The following is a 20,616-nucleotide window of genomic DNA, read 5'->3' on the forward strand; positions in this document are numbered from 1 at the left end:
GGGAGAGTTTCTAGTGTTTCTCTATATTGTCCTGTAGATGTCACAATTTAGCAATGCAAGATTTAAAAGTACTGCCTTAGAGGCCCATCTATCTCAGAGTCAAATTTCACTGAAGAACTTTTTTAGGGAGTTTATTACTGAAAGTAGCAGAAGGACAGCTACATATTCTTTTCACTGTATCACATGGCCCAATGCCCTAGAGCCAAGGACAAGGTATTCTGTTTTTGAGAGTACCCACAGTTCCTTGTCCTCATCGGGTGTCATATGGAATATTGTATTCAGTTTTGGATACTATAGTACAGAAAAGACATTAAAAAACTAGAGTATATGCAGAGGAGGGCAACCTAGGATCATGAAAGGCCCTGAATCTATGTCATATGAGGATCACTTAATGGGACTGGGAATGTTTAGCCAAGAATAGAGAAAACTTGGGCAGGGAGGAGGGCAGGGTAGGTGAAGGAGTGATATCTGTCTTCAAGTATTTGAAGGGCTATTAAGGGAGGATGCCTTACATTTGTTCTACTTGGCTCCAGAGGGCAGTACCAGCAGGAATGAGTAGAAGGTACCAAGAGACAAATTTAAGCTTGAAAAACTTCCCAACAACTAGAGCTATCCATAAGTGGAAAAAGGAGCCTGGAGAAGTGTTGGGTTCTCTATCCTTGGAGGTCTTCAAGCAGACAGACGTGATTAAATGAGAATTCTTTTTGAGCATAGATTGGACTTAAATGACCACTGAGGTCCCTTCCAAATCAAAGACTATGATTCTGTGAAGGTCAAAATGAGACTTCAGTGTAATAATGCTACAGAGAAGCTGTCTTAGGCATTTGTTAGTCTTGTCACTGTGCCTTAGTTTCATGCCTAGGCCCAATTTAAGCTCAACTTTGGGGTTTTTTGTCATACTTCAGGGTCTGATGGTCCTTTTTTCAGATGAGGTAAGGTGGTTATTTCACTCTTCATTTCTAAATCATGTTGAAATTATTGTTTTCCCTCACTCGCCCTACTTCAAAGGTAAGTGAAGGTCTTTGGAATCTGCATTAATTCTCCTAAATCAAAGAATTAACATCCTGAAAACTTTGGTGAATTGAACTCTTGTCACTTGGAAAAGGGTGAATCCTACACATATAGTCAGACTCAATAATTGTTGAACTAGTATCATGAAGTCCTAGGAGACTTCATTTGTTCACAGAATGTGAATGAGTATCATCTTCTTATCTCACCCACTCTTTTCAAATAAGGTAAGATTGAATTTCAGTGTTACCTAGGAAGTTAGAAGCAAAGATGTGACTAGAACTTGGGTGTTCTGACTGACTTTGAGCCAACTGAGATTTCCAAACATTTATTACCCAATTAGTGTATACTATATGTGATAAAAAGATGATGAATAAGATATAGTCCCCATGCTCAAGGTACATAGCCTACCTAGTAGAGAAAATAGGACACATCTGTATATTAAACACATATTATAATGCAGTGCTTTAAAGATAGCCAGTTGCTCAATAAACATTTGCCTATAAACAAGAAATATTGGTATCTCCTATGTGAAAGATACCACGCTAAGACTTGGGATGTCAGAAGAATGGTTCAGGATGCTATGGCAAAGATCTCTTCTGGCTACAGTTATTAGAAAAGGTTTTCTAGGAAGGTGGTAGTGTCCTGGACAGAGAGTCAGAGGACCTAAGTTTGAGTACCAGTTCTGCCACTTACTTCCAGTTTCCACAGATGATTCTCTCAGAACATAGTTCCAAAGGTCACTGACTCAAGGCCTTGTACTTTGAAAGAGAGGACTCCGCCTGCTAATATCATCTGCGTGGGAAATTCCTAGTTCACGGATTTCTTGCGCTAACATAGGCTTGCCATTGACAGAACAGGATGTGGATCTTACAAGTTGCATAAATTAGAACTCACTCACCAAGACTTCCAAATGCTGCTGCTCTTATTCAGGCACAAATGTGCTCAATATAACACATACTGTAATGCTAATGAGGATGCCTCAAAACCATAGGATTTAGAACTTGAACTTATCCATTTTTTCATCTGTAAAATGAGGGGATTGGACCAAATAGTCTAAGGTTCCTTCTAGCTATGTGGCACAATTGTGATGGAGTGCTGGGCTTGGAGTCAGGAAGACTCATCTTCCTGAGATCAAATTTGGCCTCAAAATAGCCATGTGACCTTGGGCAAATCACTTAACCCTGTCTGCCTCCGTTTCCTCATCTGTAAAATGAGCTGGAGAAGGAAATGGCAAAGCACTCCAGGATCTTTGCCAAGAAAACCTCAAATGGGATCAGGAAGAGTTAGACACAACTAAAACAACTGGACAACAACAGCAATCCATCTCTAAATCCGTGATCTTAGAACTCACAAGCCAGCCCTTGCACTGGGAAGGTAGAATTTCAACAAAGATGGGCATTCCAAGAAGAGAGAATGAGCATAGACCAGAATAATAAAGCTTTCAAAGTACTTTGCATCTATTATCTCATTGGAGTTTCACGACCACTCTCTGAGAGTTTAGAGCATGGAACAGCAAGCAGTCTTCATTTTCTGGAGCAGAAGTTCTATGGAGGAGAGGATAGTGGGAGACAAGACTGGAAAGGTAGATTGAGGCCAGGTGGTGCAGGCTTTGTTCAACTCAACAAACACTTCAATATTCATACTATATTGATTGTGTGGATGGCACAATAATAAGCTCTGAATATACAAAGACACCCATTGTAATTTAAGATTGTCCCCTCACCAAAGGACAGATAGTTAAGGAATGCACTGGATGGCAGGATTTGAAAGCATCTCCACAAGTTAGAGTGTTGTGCTGAACCTTAACAAGGAGATAAAGATAAATGCCTGTAAGTGACAGTCAGGATCCCTGAGCCTATCCTACATTCTCAGTCTCTAATCTGGCTCTGTGATTTATGGCAAGCCAGAATTATAGAATGTCAGAGCCACAAGAGACCTTAGAGATCACTAATGCTAAACCCCTCATCTGCAGGCAAGTAGGACCCAATGGTTAGTCCCATAGTACCATTTATCCATTTAGGAGGAGTTGAGAAGGCTATATTCTAAGTAGTAATTATCATTTAAAAAATCTTCACTGCATATATCTGTGTGCAGCTGAAAAAACAAAAGAGGGAGACCCAACTTCCTGCCCTCAAAGATCTTACAATTAAAGGAAAGTATATTAGACAGGGCAACAGGTAAAAAAGAAAATGCCTACATATAGCAGTGTGCTGGTAAATGTTCAACAACTGACTCCCCAAGACACATGATATATTTTAATAAATATGTCATTTAATAAATAAATGACATGTCTGATCTGTTTTTAATATTCTTTCCAAACATTTTATTAAGTCTAGAAAATCCACCAAAGAATAAACCAAGCCTTGATTTCTATTTCTGTGGTATAAATGCTTACTCTCAAAATCTAAAGCTAGTTCATAATGACTTCAGCATAACCCTGTCTATATAAAAATATATATGTATGTATGTATATATGCATGCATGCATGCATACATAGATACACATATGTATATGTACAAGTATATACATATATACATATGTGTGTATGTATACACCTAAGGACCTAAGGATTTTAGCCCACAGAAAAGAAGATTAAGGGACACATAACTCATCAAACATTTGAAAGTTATGTGGGAAATGGATCATGGTTTCATAGAGGAAAAGTAGGACTTACCATATAGGAGAGTCAGGGAGATTTCAGCTACCATCATCATGAGGTGGAGAAATTCTCCCTTCTTATATTAGTACTAGAAATGAAAACGAAAGTGGGCAGCTACTCAGAGTGTAATCTCTACCCAAATCCCCAGGTGGCAATCTCAGCTCGAGCTGATCCTGTACCCTAGTGATCTACTTCTTAAATTTATGAGGCAAGACCTCATTTTGGGTCCCAGAGTGGACCTAGGTGGACTTCTTCTGTCCATCTCTCTACATTGTGGGAAGAGACCAGTTAGGGTTCCTTGTAACTCCAAGTCTTGGATGCATTCAAATTAACTCATATTCTGTCTTGTCATGTTTACTCCAGAGTTAAAAATAAAAAGATGACTTCATTAAAATGGCTCAGCCCCCATCTCATTGAGATTCTTATCTTTCCCAACTTCACATAATTCAAAAGAGCTACACACACATTATAGATTAGAAGTGCGTTTGTTGAATGAAATAAAATAATTAAAAGATACTGTATTAAAACTGGTGATTGGCCACCCACTGCTTTGAGCAAAGTCTAAAAATCTCACTCCTCCGCGGTCTGTTAAGAAACAAGTTCTTTACTTCACCTTTGTCCAGGGATCAGATATGCTTGGAGGTCACCTGTGGAGAGGGATAACAAGCATACGTAATGTGCCAGGCACAGTGCTAGACAGAGGGGCTACAACTTTAATGGGAAAGCAGTCTATGCCCTCAAGGAACATAAGTTTTCTTTGGGTGGAGAGTAGTGAAAAGGGGGAAGAGGAAATGTTGCAAGATAAATAAATGCAGGATATATACAAATAGATACATAGTGATTAGGTATTAACCACTGGGAGAATTAGAAGAGGCTTTTTGAAAGAAATGACTTTGCACTGAGCCTCCAAGGGGACCAAGGGTTTCCAAAAGGTAGAAGTGAGGATGGAGAGCATTCCAGGAATGGAAAAAAATTCCCTGACTTCCTTAAAGTCTCAACTAAACTCCCATCATTTTCACCAGAAGCCTTGACCAACCTTTCTTAATTCTAGTACCTTCCATTTATCTTGCCTTGCTTAGTATATATTTGTTTGCATGTTGTCTCCCCCATTAGATTGTAAGCTGCTTGAGGGCAGGGACTGTCTTTTACTTCTTTTTTAATTGCTAGCACTTAGCATAGTGCCTGACACACAGTAGGCACTTTATACATGTTTATTGATTGACTGAGTAAGAAACGGGAGTTGGAATATCATGCATGGAAGAATGGCAAGTAGGTTTTTTGGCAGAAGTATAATGGATGATGGGGAAAGTAAAAATGCCCAGCCTAGAAAGATAGGCTGGAGCCAGATTGTAAAGGCTTTCAATGCCAGCAGTTTGTACTTTGTCCTAAAGGCAACGGGGAATCACTTGAAGCTTCTTGGGCAAAGGAGTGTCACAACTGACAGATAAGCGTCTTGTCTTTGCAACATTTTTCATATCCCCTTCTCATTACTTCTCACTGGGACTAATGCAATTGCCTTCCGATTATTCTCACTGCCCCGGTCTTTCTCTGCACCAATCCATCCTCAGCCGCCAGAGGTTTTCCTGAAGTGTTGTGTCAGACCATGTCACCTCCTTATTCATTAAACTCCAATGGCTCCCTATTACCTTGAGGATCAAACATAAAACTCTTTGCCATCTGATCCCTTTCTATCTTACTGTCTTAGCCAGCAATACTGTTCCACTTGTTCCTCTTTGCATACAATTCTCCATTTTCTATCTTCCTCACTTGGCACCTTCTGTCCCCCTTGTTTGCAATGCTTTGCCTTCTCACTTCTGACTCTTGGAATTAGTGGCTTCCTTCAGGACTCAGCTCCAATGCCACCTTCTGCAGGAGGCCTTTCCTAGCCCTGCTCCCTACCTGCTAGAACCTTTTCCTCTAAGGTTATCTCCCATCTACTCTGTATTCATCTTGTATTATGCACCTAATTATTAGCACAGCTCCTGACAAGTCTTTTATAAATGGTTGGTTGATTGATGTGCATTAGGACCGTCACTGTGTTAGTTAGAGATGTTTATAGAACAAGGAATGATTAGAAAGGGAAGATACTGGTTGTGGGGAATGCAATTAGGAGCCTATTGTAACAGCCCAGGTGACCAGTGATGAGTCTCTGGCCTACAATGTGGGTGGTGATTTAAGTGGAAAAGGGAAAGACGAGAAAGAGGTACAGGAGGTAGATTCGATAAGACTTAGCAGCAGATTGAACTTTTTCCTTTCCCTTGCAACCCCCTTAAGATATTTGCTCTTGGGGCAGCTAGGTGGCTCACCGGTCCTGGAGTCAGGAGGACCTAAGTTCAAATCCGGCCTCAGAATCTTAACACAAAAACTAGCTGTGTGACCTTAGGTAAGTCACTTAACCCCAATTGCCTTCCAAAAAAGAAAAGAAAAAAAAAAAGATATTTGCTCTCATTCTTCCTTTCACTATCAAAGAGTCACTCCCTTCCTCCCAAAAGGAATCAGTCCTCGCTCACTGCAGTCACTTCCATTTACTTCTTCCACTTGGGATCCACCTCAGGCATCCTACTGAAGTTGTCCTCTCCAAGACCCTGATGACTCAATCAATGGTGTTTTCTCAGTCCTTAATCTTTATTACACCTCCATAGCATTTGTCTAATTGTCTAACCCTAATATCTATAATACCCTAATATTTTTAGCAGCTCTTTTTGTGGTGGCTAAGAATTGAAAATTGAGGGGATGCCCATCAATTGGGGAATAGCTGAACGAGTTGTGGTATATACATTTTTTTTGGAGGGGGGAAAGTATGGCAATTGGGGTTAAGTGACTTGCCCAAGGTCACACAGCTAAATGTTAAGTGTCTGAGGCCATATTTGAACTCAGGTCCTCCTGACTCCAAGGCCGATGCTCTATTTGCTGCGCCACCTACCTGTTGTACGATAAGAAATGACAAGCTGCATGATTTCCGAAAAATCTGGACTTACATGAAGTTATCTAATCCTCATTGAAACTCTTTTTCCTTGATCCAGGGTACTATAGTATCCTGACTCTCTTCCTCCTTTGGTTCTTCCATCTCTAGTTTCTTTGTTTGCTTTTCCTTATCTTCCTGCCCTCCAAATTTAGGTAGTCCGATATCCAGGCTTTAGGCCTCTTGTCTCATCTCTCTACATAATCAGTGACCTCACCCACTTTCATGGGCTCAGTTTTCCATTCTTGACTGGCCATTCTCTCTCTAGCCTTGAGTTCCAGTCCTGCACATCCATTGGCCTACTAGACATTTCTGCCTGGATGTCGGGCAACACCTCAAACACAACATATTTAAAATCAAACTCCTCATCTTTCCTTCCCCAAATTACACCCTTCCCAATCAGTCATCACTAGGAGAGAATAGAACTCTCCTCTCCCAAACCTCTCACTTACTGCTAACCCAAGCATACCCAAGTGAAACAAACAAATGTTTCAGATGTATCCAATTCCCAAGACCACAATTAGGATCTGTGTCCCGCTCTGTGTCCCACTCTCTCTCTCCCAATATTTTTATATAGCTGAAGTCAGACTAGAATAAACTGCCAGAATAGCCTGGTAAGGTGAAAGATACAAAAGGACAGCATGTAGCTTGAGGGACGGGCTTGGAAATGGGGAATGTGTTTGCTGACAAACACATGCCTTTTTTAGGCCCACCTGCTAAAGACACATGCCTTACCCTCTCCATTGTTTCTGCTTTCTCAGCTTCAGGAAATATTTACTCTCACCTGAGTCATCATATTAGAAGCAGGATATAGGAGAGAAGTTTTAAAAAAAATCATATCCCAAATCTCCTAAGCGGTCCCCGTTTCCTCCCAAAGTTACCCTTTCCCCTAGAAATAAGGGAGTATAGAAGATAATGATGCCCTTACTAAGACAGAAAAATATTGTTTTTCAGATCTTTTAATTAGTATTTCCTAATCTTCACATACTACATTCTTAGAGAATTGCCTGGGGATACTGAGACATTAAGTGATTTGTCCCCCTCAGCCGCCAATGCCTTCCCCTTCAAGGTTATATTCCTTCTACTCTATATGTATCTTGCATGTACATATTGTTTTCCCCATTAGAATTTAAGCTCCTTTTAAAATTTTTTTAAAAGGGAAAGGGACTTAGTTGTACAAAAATATTTATAGCAGCTCTTTTTGTGGTGGCTAAGAATTGGAAATTGAGGGGATGCCTATGATTTTAATGGAATATTACTGTACTGGATAATTTCAGAAAAATCTGGAAAGACTTACATGAACAAAGTAAAGTGAGCAGAACCAGTATATCATTGTACACAGTAACAGCAATATTGTATGATGCATTGTGAATGACTTAGCTATTCTCAGCAATACAATGATCCAAGACAATCCCAAAGGACTCATGATGAAGCATACTATCTGCCTCCAGAGAAAGAACAGATGTCTGAGTATAGACTGAAGCATACTATTTCTTTCTGCCTTTCTTTTTTTTCTTTTTTCTTTCTTCCTTCCTTCCTTTCATACTTCCTTCCTTCCTCCCTTCCTCCCTCCCTCCTTCCCTTTCTTCCTTCCTTTCTTTCTTTCTTCCTTCCTTCCTTCCTTCCTTCCTTCCTTCCTTCCTTCCTTCCTTCCTTCCTTTCTTTCTTTCTTTCTTTCTTTCTTTCTTTCTTTCTTTCTTTCTTTCTTTCTTTCTTTCTTTCTCCTTTCCTTCCTTATTTTCTTTCTTTTCAGATCTTCTTGCACAAAACAACTAATATTGAAATGTTTCACATGATTGCATAGGCATAACCTATATGAGATTGCTTACTGTCTCAGGGAAGGAAGGATAGAATTTAGAACTCAAAACTTAAAAGATTGTTAAAATTGTTTTTACATGTAATGGGGTGGGGGAACAAAAAAAATTTTTGAAAAAATTTTTAAAAGAACTGATACCTTAAAAAAAAATTTAAAAAGAATTTAAGCTCCATGAGGGCACAGACTGTTTCTGCTTTTTCTTTTTTTTTTCTCAGTACTTAGAACACTGCCTAGCATTTTGTAAAGGTTTAATGAATATTTGTGGGTTGATTGCTTAGGTTTACATAACCAGTCTGTATCAGAGGCAGGACTTAAACCTAGGTTTTCCTAACTCCAGTGCCAGCTCTTTATGCCCTATGTCAGGAGACTCCAAAGTGAGACTTCCTGGTGAGCACCGCTTGATCCCAAGGTTTGTGAGATGAACTAATAAGAGACTGGGAAGATATCACATCCCATCTAATGCAACCAGACCTGCCTTTATTACCCAAACATTCTTTCACTCCACCTTTTCCCTCCCCTGTGCAAACTCCCAACCTGTCCTCTTTTAAACCAAGGGTCAGCTTCTCAGAGCAGTTATAATCTTCGCCACAGCTCTTGTGGCTGGGACAGATGCCCCTTGGAGGTCAAGCTTTACACCCCAGGACAATGACCAGCAAGTGAGTTCCCACTTCCTCCCTTCGGATTTTAGGTTAAGATCAATTGAGTTAGGGGGAGACTAAGTGGCACAGTGAATAGAGTACCGGCCCTGGAGTCAGGAGGCCCTGAGTTCAAACTCGGCCTCAGACGCTTAACACACACACACACACACACACACACACACACACACACACACACCTAGACGTGTGACCTTGGGCAAGTCACTTAACCCCAATTGCCTTCCAAAAAGCAAAAAAAAAAAAAAAGATAGACTGAGTTGTCCAGGACAAGCAGGCATGGATGGAATGGGATAAACTGTAGTTCCATCTTATTGCATTATCTTTCTTTCCAAATCCATCCCTTTTCCAAAGTTCCCTCTTGATGTTTTTTTATATTCTTAATTTCTTTTTAAATTCTGAACTTAACACCAAATAAAATGAGCATTTCCATATACAAAATAGAAGTGAAGAACGCGAAACTGTGAGTTTCTATTATCTGCGGCTTACTTTTTCTTTAAGTATGTAATAGTTCAACTTGTAACTTTCAAACTGCCCTGTTTGTGTTTCTTTTTGATTTTCCTTTTATTCTCTTTTGTACATTAAAAATGCTTGAATGAGTTCTTTTTTTTTTTTTTGGTAACCAAATCACTATGCTATCTTGTGCTCCCTTCCCCAACCCCAATTTTTAAATAAATTTAATTTATTTGTTACATCTTAAGTTCTAATCTATCTCCCTCCTTCCCTCCCCACCCTGCAAGAGAAAAGTACCATTTGACACAGATATGCAGATATATGTACTTATATATATTCATATATACATGTAAAACCATAATATGCATATTTCTAATGATTAGTTTTTTCTCTGGACGTGGAGAGCATCTTCTGTGTCTTCACCACTGTTTTGCTCCATGCCCACCTGAAATGCCTCTCCCCCCCCCTTTTTGCCTATGCAGATCTTATCCATCCTTCAAGACTTAATTCAGGTGTGATTTCTTTTGTGAAACCTCCAATGGCCATTGAATCCCATGTTGATGTAACCCTTCTCTGAATTCAGGGGGCTGGTACCATGTCATAAATATAGGCTCTATAATAATAAATGCTAAAATGTTTAATAGAAATGAACTGAATTGTACCAGTCTTATTGGTACTCAGTTATGTAATGCTTTGTATTGTTATGTAAATCTCTCACACATGTAGGTCTCTTCTCTCCAAGCTGTGTCATACTTCTGTTGTAATCAATCTAGTGTTTAACACCTTGTTATTTATGCTTAGTAAATAGTTGCTGAATGAGTAAATGAATTCCAAATGGTGACTTGAGAAGGTTAGATTAGTAGAATGAGAGGGTACCTTTGTTTGAGTAGTGGTCTTGAAAATGGGGACTGGAGCCTCTGGTGAGTTCTGGAATGACTCCAAGAATTATATGATCAAACATTCAGTGAGAGGGAAAATGGGCTGCAGCCCACTTTCCTCTGCCTGTAACCAAACTTGGGCTTGGCTCCAGCACAACTACATCACTCCCTTCAATTCTTTCTCATTAAATCCTTTCCCTAACATTGACCTCCCTGAACCTGGGCCCCTCAGGACTGTAATTACCTGACTTGACCCAGGCACCTGCAGCAGCTCTGCAGGTAAAATCTTCACCCCACTCCAAACACAAATACTCCATTGCACCCCCACCTCCTGCCTTCATTACCTAGAGGCTATGCCCACAATAACAAAAAGGCACATGTGCCCCTCATTTGGTAGATTCTATGCTCTGTGGAAATGACCATCTAGTGAATAGGGCCTCTCCTCCACTCCCAAACATGCTACTTTTTTCACTGGGAAAGAATGAGTAGCAATAGGATGAGCAGGCAGGTTGTGATTACATTATCCTCACCAAATCCACCTCTCTTCTGAACTTCTCCATTTCTCTTGAAGGTTTTACCACTCTTCCAAGTCTCCCAAGTTCATAACCCCTTTTTATCCTTGACTCCTCACTCGACTGAAATGGTTTTCTTTAAAGTTACTAGTTGCAGTAGGTCAGACCTGACCCAGGATAGCTGGGCACCTCATTCTGAGATGGGTGAGATGAGACATTTGTGGAACATCTTACAGATAGGAAAAGGAAGTTTGCTTAGCCATAGAAAGGAAAGGACATTCAGAGTAGGGAAAGGATATTCAGCAAGGATCAGTCTATTCAGTTGAGGGCAGCTTCCCTACACCTAGGTGATTATTCTGCTGGTCAGATGCCTGAAAGAAGAGCCAAGTGACTGACTATTTATGACCTGGCTTTTGTCCCTAAGGCACTGTGATAGTAATGGCATTTAAAGATTCCCCTGTATTGGCTTGGTTTTCAAATTGATTGTGTTAAAACCCAGAGTTTGTTAATCCCACCTGTGGGATGGGCTTGTTGATGTGAAAAGAAAGTCCTGAACTGGGAGGAGCTGGTGAGGTAGATTTGGAGAGTCACTAGAGAGAGGCGGAAGATCTTTCTGGAAGCAGCACCTCGTGGAGAGAGAGAGAGACTAAGAGAATTGCTGGTGGCCGCTTTGAATTGCCCTGGACTTTTGAGACCTGCCCCCTGAGCTGCCAAGGACTGAGGAGACATGGCTGTTTTGCTGGTACTTTGTCTGTCTGTTTTGATGTTGTTTTGCCAGATTTGTCCACTGGTGAAAGACAGTCCTTTTGTTGAAGAAGTCCTGGAACCTGGCTGTTCGCTAAGAAACCCTGAGACTGTCCTGCAGACAGAAAGTGAATACTGTCCACTGGTGAGGGACAGTGCTGTTGTTGCAGGGGTCTGGAGACTGTCCTGCAGACAGAATGAATACTGTCCACTGGTGAAGGACAGTGCTGTTGTTGCAGGGGTCTGGGAGCCTTTCTGTTGGTTCAGAAGCCCTGAAGAAGGATTTTCTTGTTGTATGTTTACAGAAATCCTGGGAGAGGGCTTTGCTAATGTGTTCAGGGGTTCTAGGACTGTTCTACAGACAGAGGATAAATTCATGAAGGGACTGGCAATGTATCTTGTGGCTTTGCTAAGCCTTGTCTCCCCAGGAACTGAGATTGCTGAGAACTTGCCTCCTGTCAAGATGAAGAAAAGACCTCCATTTGGGTATTAAGTGCTGTGTTTAAACTTGATGTAACTCTGGGGTAGATTCAATTGTGATCCTGGGGGTGGGGAACTTTTGACCTTATTGTGCTCTGTGATTGACAAATGAAGGTACTTTACCTATGTTTGGAAACTAATCTCCATTTGAGAAGAGGGGCTTTGTGGTGGACTTAATTAAGGTATAGCCTAGGGGTGGAGAAGTATTTAGAAAAGGGACTTTGTAATTGATTGAATGATTGGAAGGTCCTGGGGTGGGGTAGTACTTGGAGATTATTTAATCACACTTAGTAAATGCTGTATTTGGAATGATGTCATGTTTTGATCTTCTCTGTTCTGGGTTTGTTACTGAATAAAATAGAGAGCACCTATGTTGGTATTTTGAACCTGGGAAGTTGCCTTCTTTTGGCATTACATTACAGGCACCAGGAAGACATGTCAGTGGCCTGAGACTTTAGCACCCTGGGCAAATGAAATCTTCAGGACAGTTGCAATGCCTTTTAAGGAAAAACTAGCCTAGTCTGAGTGGGAATATTGTTAGAATATTGTTCTCACAATACCAACGATTTCTTCATTGTCAAATCTGATGACCTTTTCTCAATACTTATCCTTCTTGAACACTCTGCTATATTTGATACTGTTGACCACGTTCTCCTGCACAATCTCTCCTTTCCAGATTTTCATGATCCACTCTCTCTTGGTTTTCCTACTTATTTAACCATTTCTAAATTTCCTTTTTCTGGATTGTCATCCATATTCTATCCCCTTACTGTGGGTATTCCTCAAGGCTTTGTCCTGGCCACTCCTCTCTATATATACTCTTTCTTGATTACCTCATTTTCTCCCATGGATTTAATTATTTATCATCTCTATGCAAATGACTCTCATTTCTATATATCTAGCCCTAACACTTCTCCTAAAATCCACTCCCACATTATCAGTAACTATTAGACATTTCAAACTTGAAAACCTGAAAGTGTTGTCATTGCTTCCTCACTTTCCCTCACATCAAATATACAATCAGTTGTATATTTTTTATTTCTCTTTATTATTATAAAAAATATTATTTTATTTCAAATTTTTTATTCCTCCCTCTGTATGTGTCACATCCATCCCCTTCTCTCTATTCACAAAGCCACCACCATAGTTTAGGCCCTCATCACTTCTGTTCTGAAGTATTGCAATAGCTGCCTAATTGGTCTACCTGCCTCATCTTACCTCCTTCCTACACATACTTCTCACAGCTGCCAAAGTGATTTTCCTAAAGCATAGGTCTGACCACACCACTTCCTCAGTCTATAATATCCAACAGCTCCCTATTGATTCTACAGTCAAATGTTATCTCATTTTTGTCTCATCCTTTTCTCATGTCTATTTTCAGTAACTTTTACTACATGCATAATTTTTAGCATCTATATGTAATTTACAAATAAGTAAATCTAAATATTGTACCCAAAATTCTGTACTGGTTAGAGTATATAATCAAAAAATTTTGGAGACCATTAAAGGAATAATGGGAACTTCTAACTAGAAGCAATAAAAAAGGAAATCCATAAACAGAGAGTGCTTTTCTGAGTGAACAAGAAAGAAAAGAAATATAGCCAGCAGCAGTTTCAGGGGAAATCATTCAAAAGTTAATAAAATAAATTTGATTCAATGCTTCATTTTTTTACTCTTTCCTGAAACATTTACTTTTCACTTGAAACTCTGGAAAACAACACAAGCTAAAATAAGGAAACTTATCAATTACTGGAACTTAAGAACCATTGGGGAAAAGATTTCTCTTTTCCTCTTGAATAGCTAAAGTTCTTCACACTTATGATTCTGTGATGAAGGAAACCCTGTAAGGTTTTCAGTGAAGAGAACTTCAAATCAAGCCAAAGAATTTGTGAGTAAGAATGATTTGGATATTTTATTTCCTCTTTTTTCCCCCTTCTAATATTTCTAATTGTAAGACTGCAAAGTGGGGGTAAAATAGGATGACTTGAGGGAATTGAAATCTGGAGGCGAAAAAACGGGAAGCAGGGAAAAGTTAGAAAGGTTAGAAAGTGAGGAGAAGGAAAGAGAGGAAGAACAGAAACAAGATATAAAAGGAAGGGTTTGGATAGTGTATGACTTTGAAAATGCATACAATATTATCATTGCTCCATATTAGTTGTTATAAGATTTAAATAAAGTCTGATCAGGATAGAAAAGGGACAGAAAACAAGGAGGCTTCTGTGGCTTAATTCAGTTTCTAGTGAAGGACTGGTTGGGTAAGTTTACCTGCCAAATAGAAAAATAACCTAAGAACAGTCTGTGAGGTTCTGATACTATGTCAATAGGATAGTGGCTGGAGGAAGGAGGGAGATGGTTGGACATTTAGTTATATGAGAAATTTTATAGATTTGTTTTCTCCCCCAAGATTTTCTGATTGTTTCATAACCCTAATTAAAGCTAGCTCTGTACTATAAGCATTTATTTGTACTAAGCTTATACTTTGGGGAAGGAGAGGTGCAACCACAGAAACATAATAAAATAATATTTTATATAATATAACAATAATTTAATATATATAAAATAATCCTTGGCCTACCTTAGCATCTAAGCAGCTAGATGTCACAGTGGATAGAGTGCTGAACCTGAAGTCAGGAAAATCTGAGTCCAAATTCAGCTTCAGACACTTACTAGCTATGTAACTTGGAGCAAGTCACTTAACTTGTTTGCCTCAGTTTCCTTATTGGTAAAATGAGGGTAATAATAGCACCTACTTGTAATGGTAATGTGATTTTGAACTTGAAGATCCTTTTGTGTTGGCAAAAGTAGCAGGTACTTAACACTTAGTAATTGATCAAGCCTCTGATTGGGGGAACAGAAGGTATGAACTGCTGTCCCCTTGTTACTGAGGTAACAGGAAATTGGCTGAAGGAAGTGTAGTAGCTAATACTGTGTATATAAGAAAAGCCCCAGAAAGGCATAGTCAGAATTTCCTTGAGACCGAGATCTGGTGGCAGAGCAGCTACAGAAGAGAGAATGGAGAACTGAGTCCTGAGAACTTGTGGTGGTGGAGCTTCTTCTGAACAGGATCCCAGGAGCCCAGAGCCAAGAGGCCAGGAGACCAGAGCCAGGAGGCCAGGAGCCCAGGGGCCCAGGTGACTGAAGCATGACTAGGATGCTGAGACTTTGTTTGTGGCTTGGTTGAGCCTTGAATTCCTTGGAGAAGAAATGGTGAAGGAAGAATGGACCAGACCCTGTGAATGCCAATGTGGAGCAGGACCTGCCCAGAGAGCTGGTCAAGCAACTGGGAGCTGTCTACCATTGAATCCAGGTAGAATCTGGGACCATGGAAGGGGATCCAGGGAATCTGAGAACAGGCCCCAAGTCAAGATGAAGAAAAGACCTCTCCTTGGGTACTGAGTAATTATGGAATTATAGTTTACTAGTGACCTAAAGGGTGGAGGGTTTTGTGTATGATACTTAGTAAGACTTTGCTGAATAAGTGACTGATTGTACTTTGAGCCCTTTGACTATTGTTACTGATTAGTGACTGATTGAGTCAATCACAAACTTTGCCCCAAGAGTGGAAGACTTTGAGACTACTGATAAGTGACTAATTGAGTTAATCAAGACTTTGCCCCAATAGTGGAAGATTTTGACTGTGTACTTTGATACTGATGATAAGTGACTGATTGAATTAACTTAAGAGTGACTATTTTACTTTGAGACTATGTTGTGAATATTATATTGTGATTTTCTGTGATAAGTTGAAATATGGTGAATGCTGTATCTTGAATTATGCTGTACCTTGATTTTCCATGGATGTTTTGCTTTTGTTATGGAATAAACAGAGTGATCACTATACTGATTAATCAGAACCTAAAAAAAAAAAGCTGTTCACAGTAGCAGTTCTTCTAGAAAGCTTCTGTGCATGGCATTGCATTACATTGTGACTGTCTAATAAGATAATATTTGTAAAGACCTTTGTAAACCTTAAGGCACTATATAAGTGCTGACTATTATTATTGTTGTTATTGAAGAGAAAAGACTTGTGCACACACACACAAAAGAAAGTAATACAAAAAAAGGATATAGTCAGGTGATTGTTAAAGTCCTTAGTTGTGTGGTACAAATAATAAACAGTATAAGAATTCAGAGAAAGAAGAGATCAATATAGACTAAACTAGTTGGAGAAAGTTCCATGAAGTAGAATCTGATTTGGACTTTGAGGAGAATTTGCAAAGTTAAAGGAGAGAGGAGGGGAGGGGAGGAAATGTTAGGTAGGAGAGGATACCATGAGCAAAAGTATAGAGGCAGGAATGACCTGTGAATGGGACCAGCCATGTGAACACATAAAAAAAAGAAATCTGTGTCAAATGAGAGACTGAAAATGCTAGAGAATGGCGTCATTATTGTGAAGTCAAGATCCCTCAGGACTAGGAAGGAAGAAAAGGATGACCCACAGTGGGACTGCCAAGCTAATCAGACCATATGCTGCTCCTCCTTCCCTCCCTCTCCCAGAATACAGGTTATAAAAATATTACACACATGTAACATAAAATATTATACACATGTAGACTATATATTTCATACATATATGTGTATGTATCCGTGTATACCTACATGTATGTTTACGCATACATATAGAACCAATTAGAAGGCATTTAAAGTAGTCCAAGTTAAAGAACAAATGTAAAAGGGATCATTAAAGACAAAACATATAGCCTCAAATGTACAAATGGAGATGGAGAAGAGCAGTTGCAGGTCTTCCATTGATGATGGAAGCTAGACTTCATAGATGTCTTTTTGAAGACCCATAACAAAGTAACATCCTGCTGTTACCCACCCTTAGCAATTACTTGAGCAATTAGTTGAGTCACATTGAGCCTTAGAAAGCCAACAGCTGGCACTGAGTGGTAAGGTTAGCTTTAGAGAAGTTCGGCTACTCAGCACAGCAGCAGCTCTTCTTGTTCCTCTGTGGTTAGCTACAACCCCTGATGCTCCAGCGACCACATTGAAGTACCCACAGTTGACATTGATTTTATCCTGTGTGGGAGCCTTCTATCATGGAAAAGTGGAAATCATGGCTAATGACCAAGGAAACAGGACCACCCCAAGCTACGCTGCCTTCCATGACACAGAATATTTAATTGGTAATACTGCAAAGAATCAAGTCTCGGTCAACCCTACCAACACAGCTTTTTATACCAAATGACTGATTGGTCACAGATCTGATGATGCAGTTGTACAGTCAGACAAGAAGCATTGACCTTTCATAGTGATGAATGATGCCCGAGGTCCAAGTGGAGTACAAAGGGGAGACCAAAAGTTTCTATACAGAAGAAGTATCTTCTGTGGTCTTAACCGAAATAAAAGAAACTGTTGAAGCTTACCTTGGGAAGACCATCACAAATGCTCGTTATGCCTACTTCGATGATTCCCAATGTCATTCCACCAAAGATGCTGGAACCATCACTGGCCTCAATGTGCTCTGAATCATCAATGAGCCAATTGCCACTACTGTTGCTTATGGCTTGGACAAAAAGGTTGGTACTGAGAGAAATATGTTGATCTTTGACGTTGGAGGTGGTACTTTAAAGATGGCATCTTTGAAGTCAAGGTCATAGCTGGCGACACCCACTTGAGTGAGAAGGACTTTGACAGCCACATGGTTAGCCATTTCATTACTGAATTCAAGCAAAAGTTCTAGAAGGATATCAATGAAAACAAAAGGGCTGTCTACCATCTGTGTACCACTTGTGAATATGCAAGCAGCTTTTCTTGGGCACCCTCTCTCCAGTACACAGGCCAGTGTTGAGATTGACTCCCTCTATACCTCTGTCACCTGGACCCATTTTGAAGAACTGAGTTATGAACTCTGTCATGGAACACTGGACCTTGTGAGATGCCAAGCTAGATAAATAACAGATTCATGACATCACTTTGGTGGGTGATTCCACCTGGATCCCCCAGATCCAGAAGTTTCTTCAGGAATTCTTCAATGGCAAGGAGCTCAACAAGAGTATCAAACTTGATGAGGCTTTTGCCTATGGTCCAGCTGTCCAGGCTGCCATCTTGTCTGGAGATAAATCTAAAAATTTGCAAGAATTGTTGCTATTGTATATAACTCTTCTTTCCCTTGGAATTGAAACTGCTGGTGGAGTTATGACAGATCTGATCAAATGCAGTACCATCATCCCCACCAAGCAGACACAGATCTTTTCCACCTACTCAGACAATGAGCCTAGTGTGCTTATTCAGGTTTATGGAGGTTAGAGAGCAATGAAAAAGGATAAGAACCTGCTGGACAAGTTTGAGCTCACAGGAATCCCCCCTATTCCCAGGTATTATTGAAAGTAACTTTGCTCTCTAATTGAAATAGCATTTGATATTGATGAAAATGGAATCCTCAATGTTTCTGCTGTGGATAGATAAGAACACAGGCAAAGAGAACAAGATCACCATCATCAATTACAAAAGTCATCTGAGCAAAGAAGACATTGGGCATATGGTCCAGGAGGCTGAGAAATATAAGGCTAAAATGAGAAGCAGAGAGACAAGTATCTTTCAAGAATTCTCTTGAATCTCAAGCTTTCAACATGAAGATTACTACAGAGGTGAGAAACTGCAAGGCAAAATTGATGGTGAAGACAAACAGAAGATCCTTGAGAAATGTAATGAAATAATCAACTGGCTGGGTAAGAACCAGATTGCTACCAAGGAATAATTTTAAGATCATTAAGAATGATGAAAGAATCGGAGATGGTCTGTAACCCCATCATTACTAAGCTGTACCAGAATGCAGGGGGCATGCCTGGTGCATTACCAAGGGGTAGAAGTGCTCCTTCTGTACCCACCTTTGAAGAGGTTGACTAAACACACGAGAAGAAAAAGCATTCCAGACTGCTTTCAAAAAATTAAAGGACTCAAATTTGTAGCCAAGACAGTAGAGTATATCTGGGCATTCTAAATACTTGAATTGTGCAGAGGGAAAGAAGTGAACAACACTGCACTTAAATCAGTACCATAAACAAGTGGAAATGCAATTCCTGTCCTGTTTAAAATTGGTACCATTAAAAAAAATGTTCATTTCTTTCTCTAAGACTAGAGGGAAGGATGAGAGGTTGGTATGGACACTCCTGCTGGATTCACTTCAATTAAAAATATTTATTAAGCACCTGTAGCACATAGTTCTGTCCTAACATGTGGGTCACCCAAAAAATTTTCATAAGTTTGAGGCACTCTATGGGTCAGCATTCATTCAAAAAACCCCATCAGTATATTTCTTTTATTAAACCCGAGGACACATTAATTTAAAATAATAGACATTTACTTAAACATAGCAAAAATAAGTGACAAGAAAGATTCCCCCAAACAGACAAGTGCATATTCTCTCAAACTTTGTCACACCAACAGCAGGAAAGGGAGCATGCATAGAAACCATGTGACAAAGGATCACACCTGCCTAGGACACACGACTTTGTCAACTCCTACTTCCACACTGTAGAATCACCAGGGTGGGTGATATCATGGGCTCTCCTTTGCTGTTTGTTGAACATATCCACAGCCTTCTAAGCATCAATCCTGAGATACTGGTGCTCTTTGATGGCCTTGAGCCATCAAATAGGTCGTCTTCCGCAAAGCAGGAGTGACTTGCTGGTTTATAGTCTCAGCAACTCTCTTTTGGTCTTTTGTGATATAGATTTTAGTCAAGTTATCTAGAAAAACTCGTGTATTTTTGTGCTTTTTCCACCCTCTCTCCATTGATGGGAGTCTTACAGTTTAATTTAATTCAGAGTAATAACATTCCTTTCAACTACTTTATATTCTCATGATGCCGATTATGGTCCATGCAAATTATAGAGGCTGAATGTAGCAGATGGAAAAGGGTTGGAGGCCTTTGTCTTAACTGGTTTTTCCCTGCATTTCTGCCAGCAACAAAATTGCTGTCTTCCCAATACATGTGCTACATGTAAGGTATAATGCTAGACACTAGCGATAAAGAGATGAAATTAGACCTAGTGTTTGCTCTCAAGGAACACAATCTAATGGAGATAAGACATTTACACAAATAATTACAATATAAATTAGAATATAGAAAGTTCTATGGGGGAAATCCAGAAGGTAGAAATCACTTCCAGTTGAGGGAAATCATGGAAAGTATTATGGAAAAGATGGTACTTGAGCTGTACCTTGGAAGAATGGAAAGGTTTCAGCAGGAAAATGAGGAAATCCATTCCAGGAATTTAGGGAGAGTGTGAACACAGCATGGAAATAGTAGAAAGCCGAGTAAGAAGGGGAGAGGGTTGGGAACAAAGAGTATGCTAAGAAAAAAATAATTAAAGTCCACTTCAAGTTTTAAGACTGGGTGAAATAACATGGTGGTGGCTTTGGTTCAGAGGAAAAGAAGGTTACTTCCATTTGGGACATTATGAGTGGCAAGATCTATGAGTTAATTGGACGTAGAAGGAG

At 39.8% G+C, this 20,616-nt stretch overlaps 1 protein-coding gene and 1 pseudogene across 1 annotated transcript in view; both read left to right on the plus strand.

Moving 5' to 3' along the window:
- The window catches only part of FAM186A (family with sequence similarity 186 member A), a 142,222-nt gene extending 142,142 nt beyond the window's left edge, over positions 1 to 80 (plus strand). The window contains 1 exon segment of the mRNA XM_069092510.1: positions 38 to 80. Coding sequence (XP_068948611.1) covers positions 38 to 80 — 43 coding nt within the window.
- Positions 81 to 10,455: 10,375 nt separating this feature from the next.
- On the plus strand, positions 10,456 to 19,020 carry LOC138164610 (heat shock cognate 71 kDa protein-like; annotated as a pseudogene).
- Positions 19,021 to 20,616: the final 1,596 nt, after the last annotated feature.

This window comes from Petaurus breviceps, unplaced genomic scaffold, assembly GCF_028583685.1.
Source record: "Petaurus breviceps papuanus isolate PSGF00001 unplaced genomic scaffold, PetGlider_PUasm1.0 191, whole genome shotgun sequence".
NCBI lineage: Eukaryota > Metazoa > Chordata > Mammalia > Diprotodontia > Petauridae > Petaurus > Petaurus breviceps.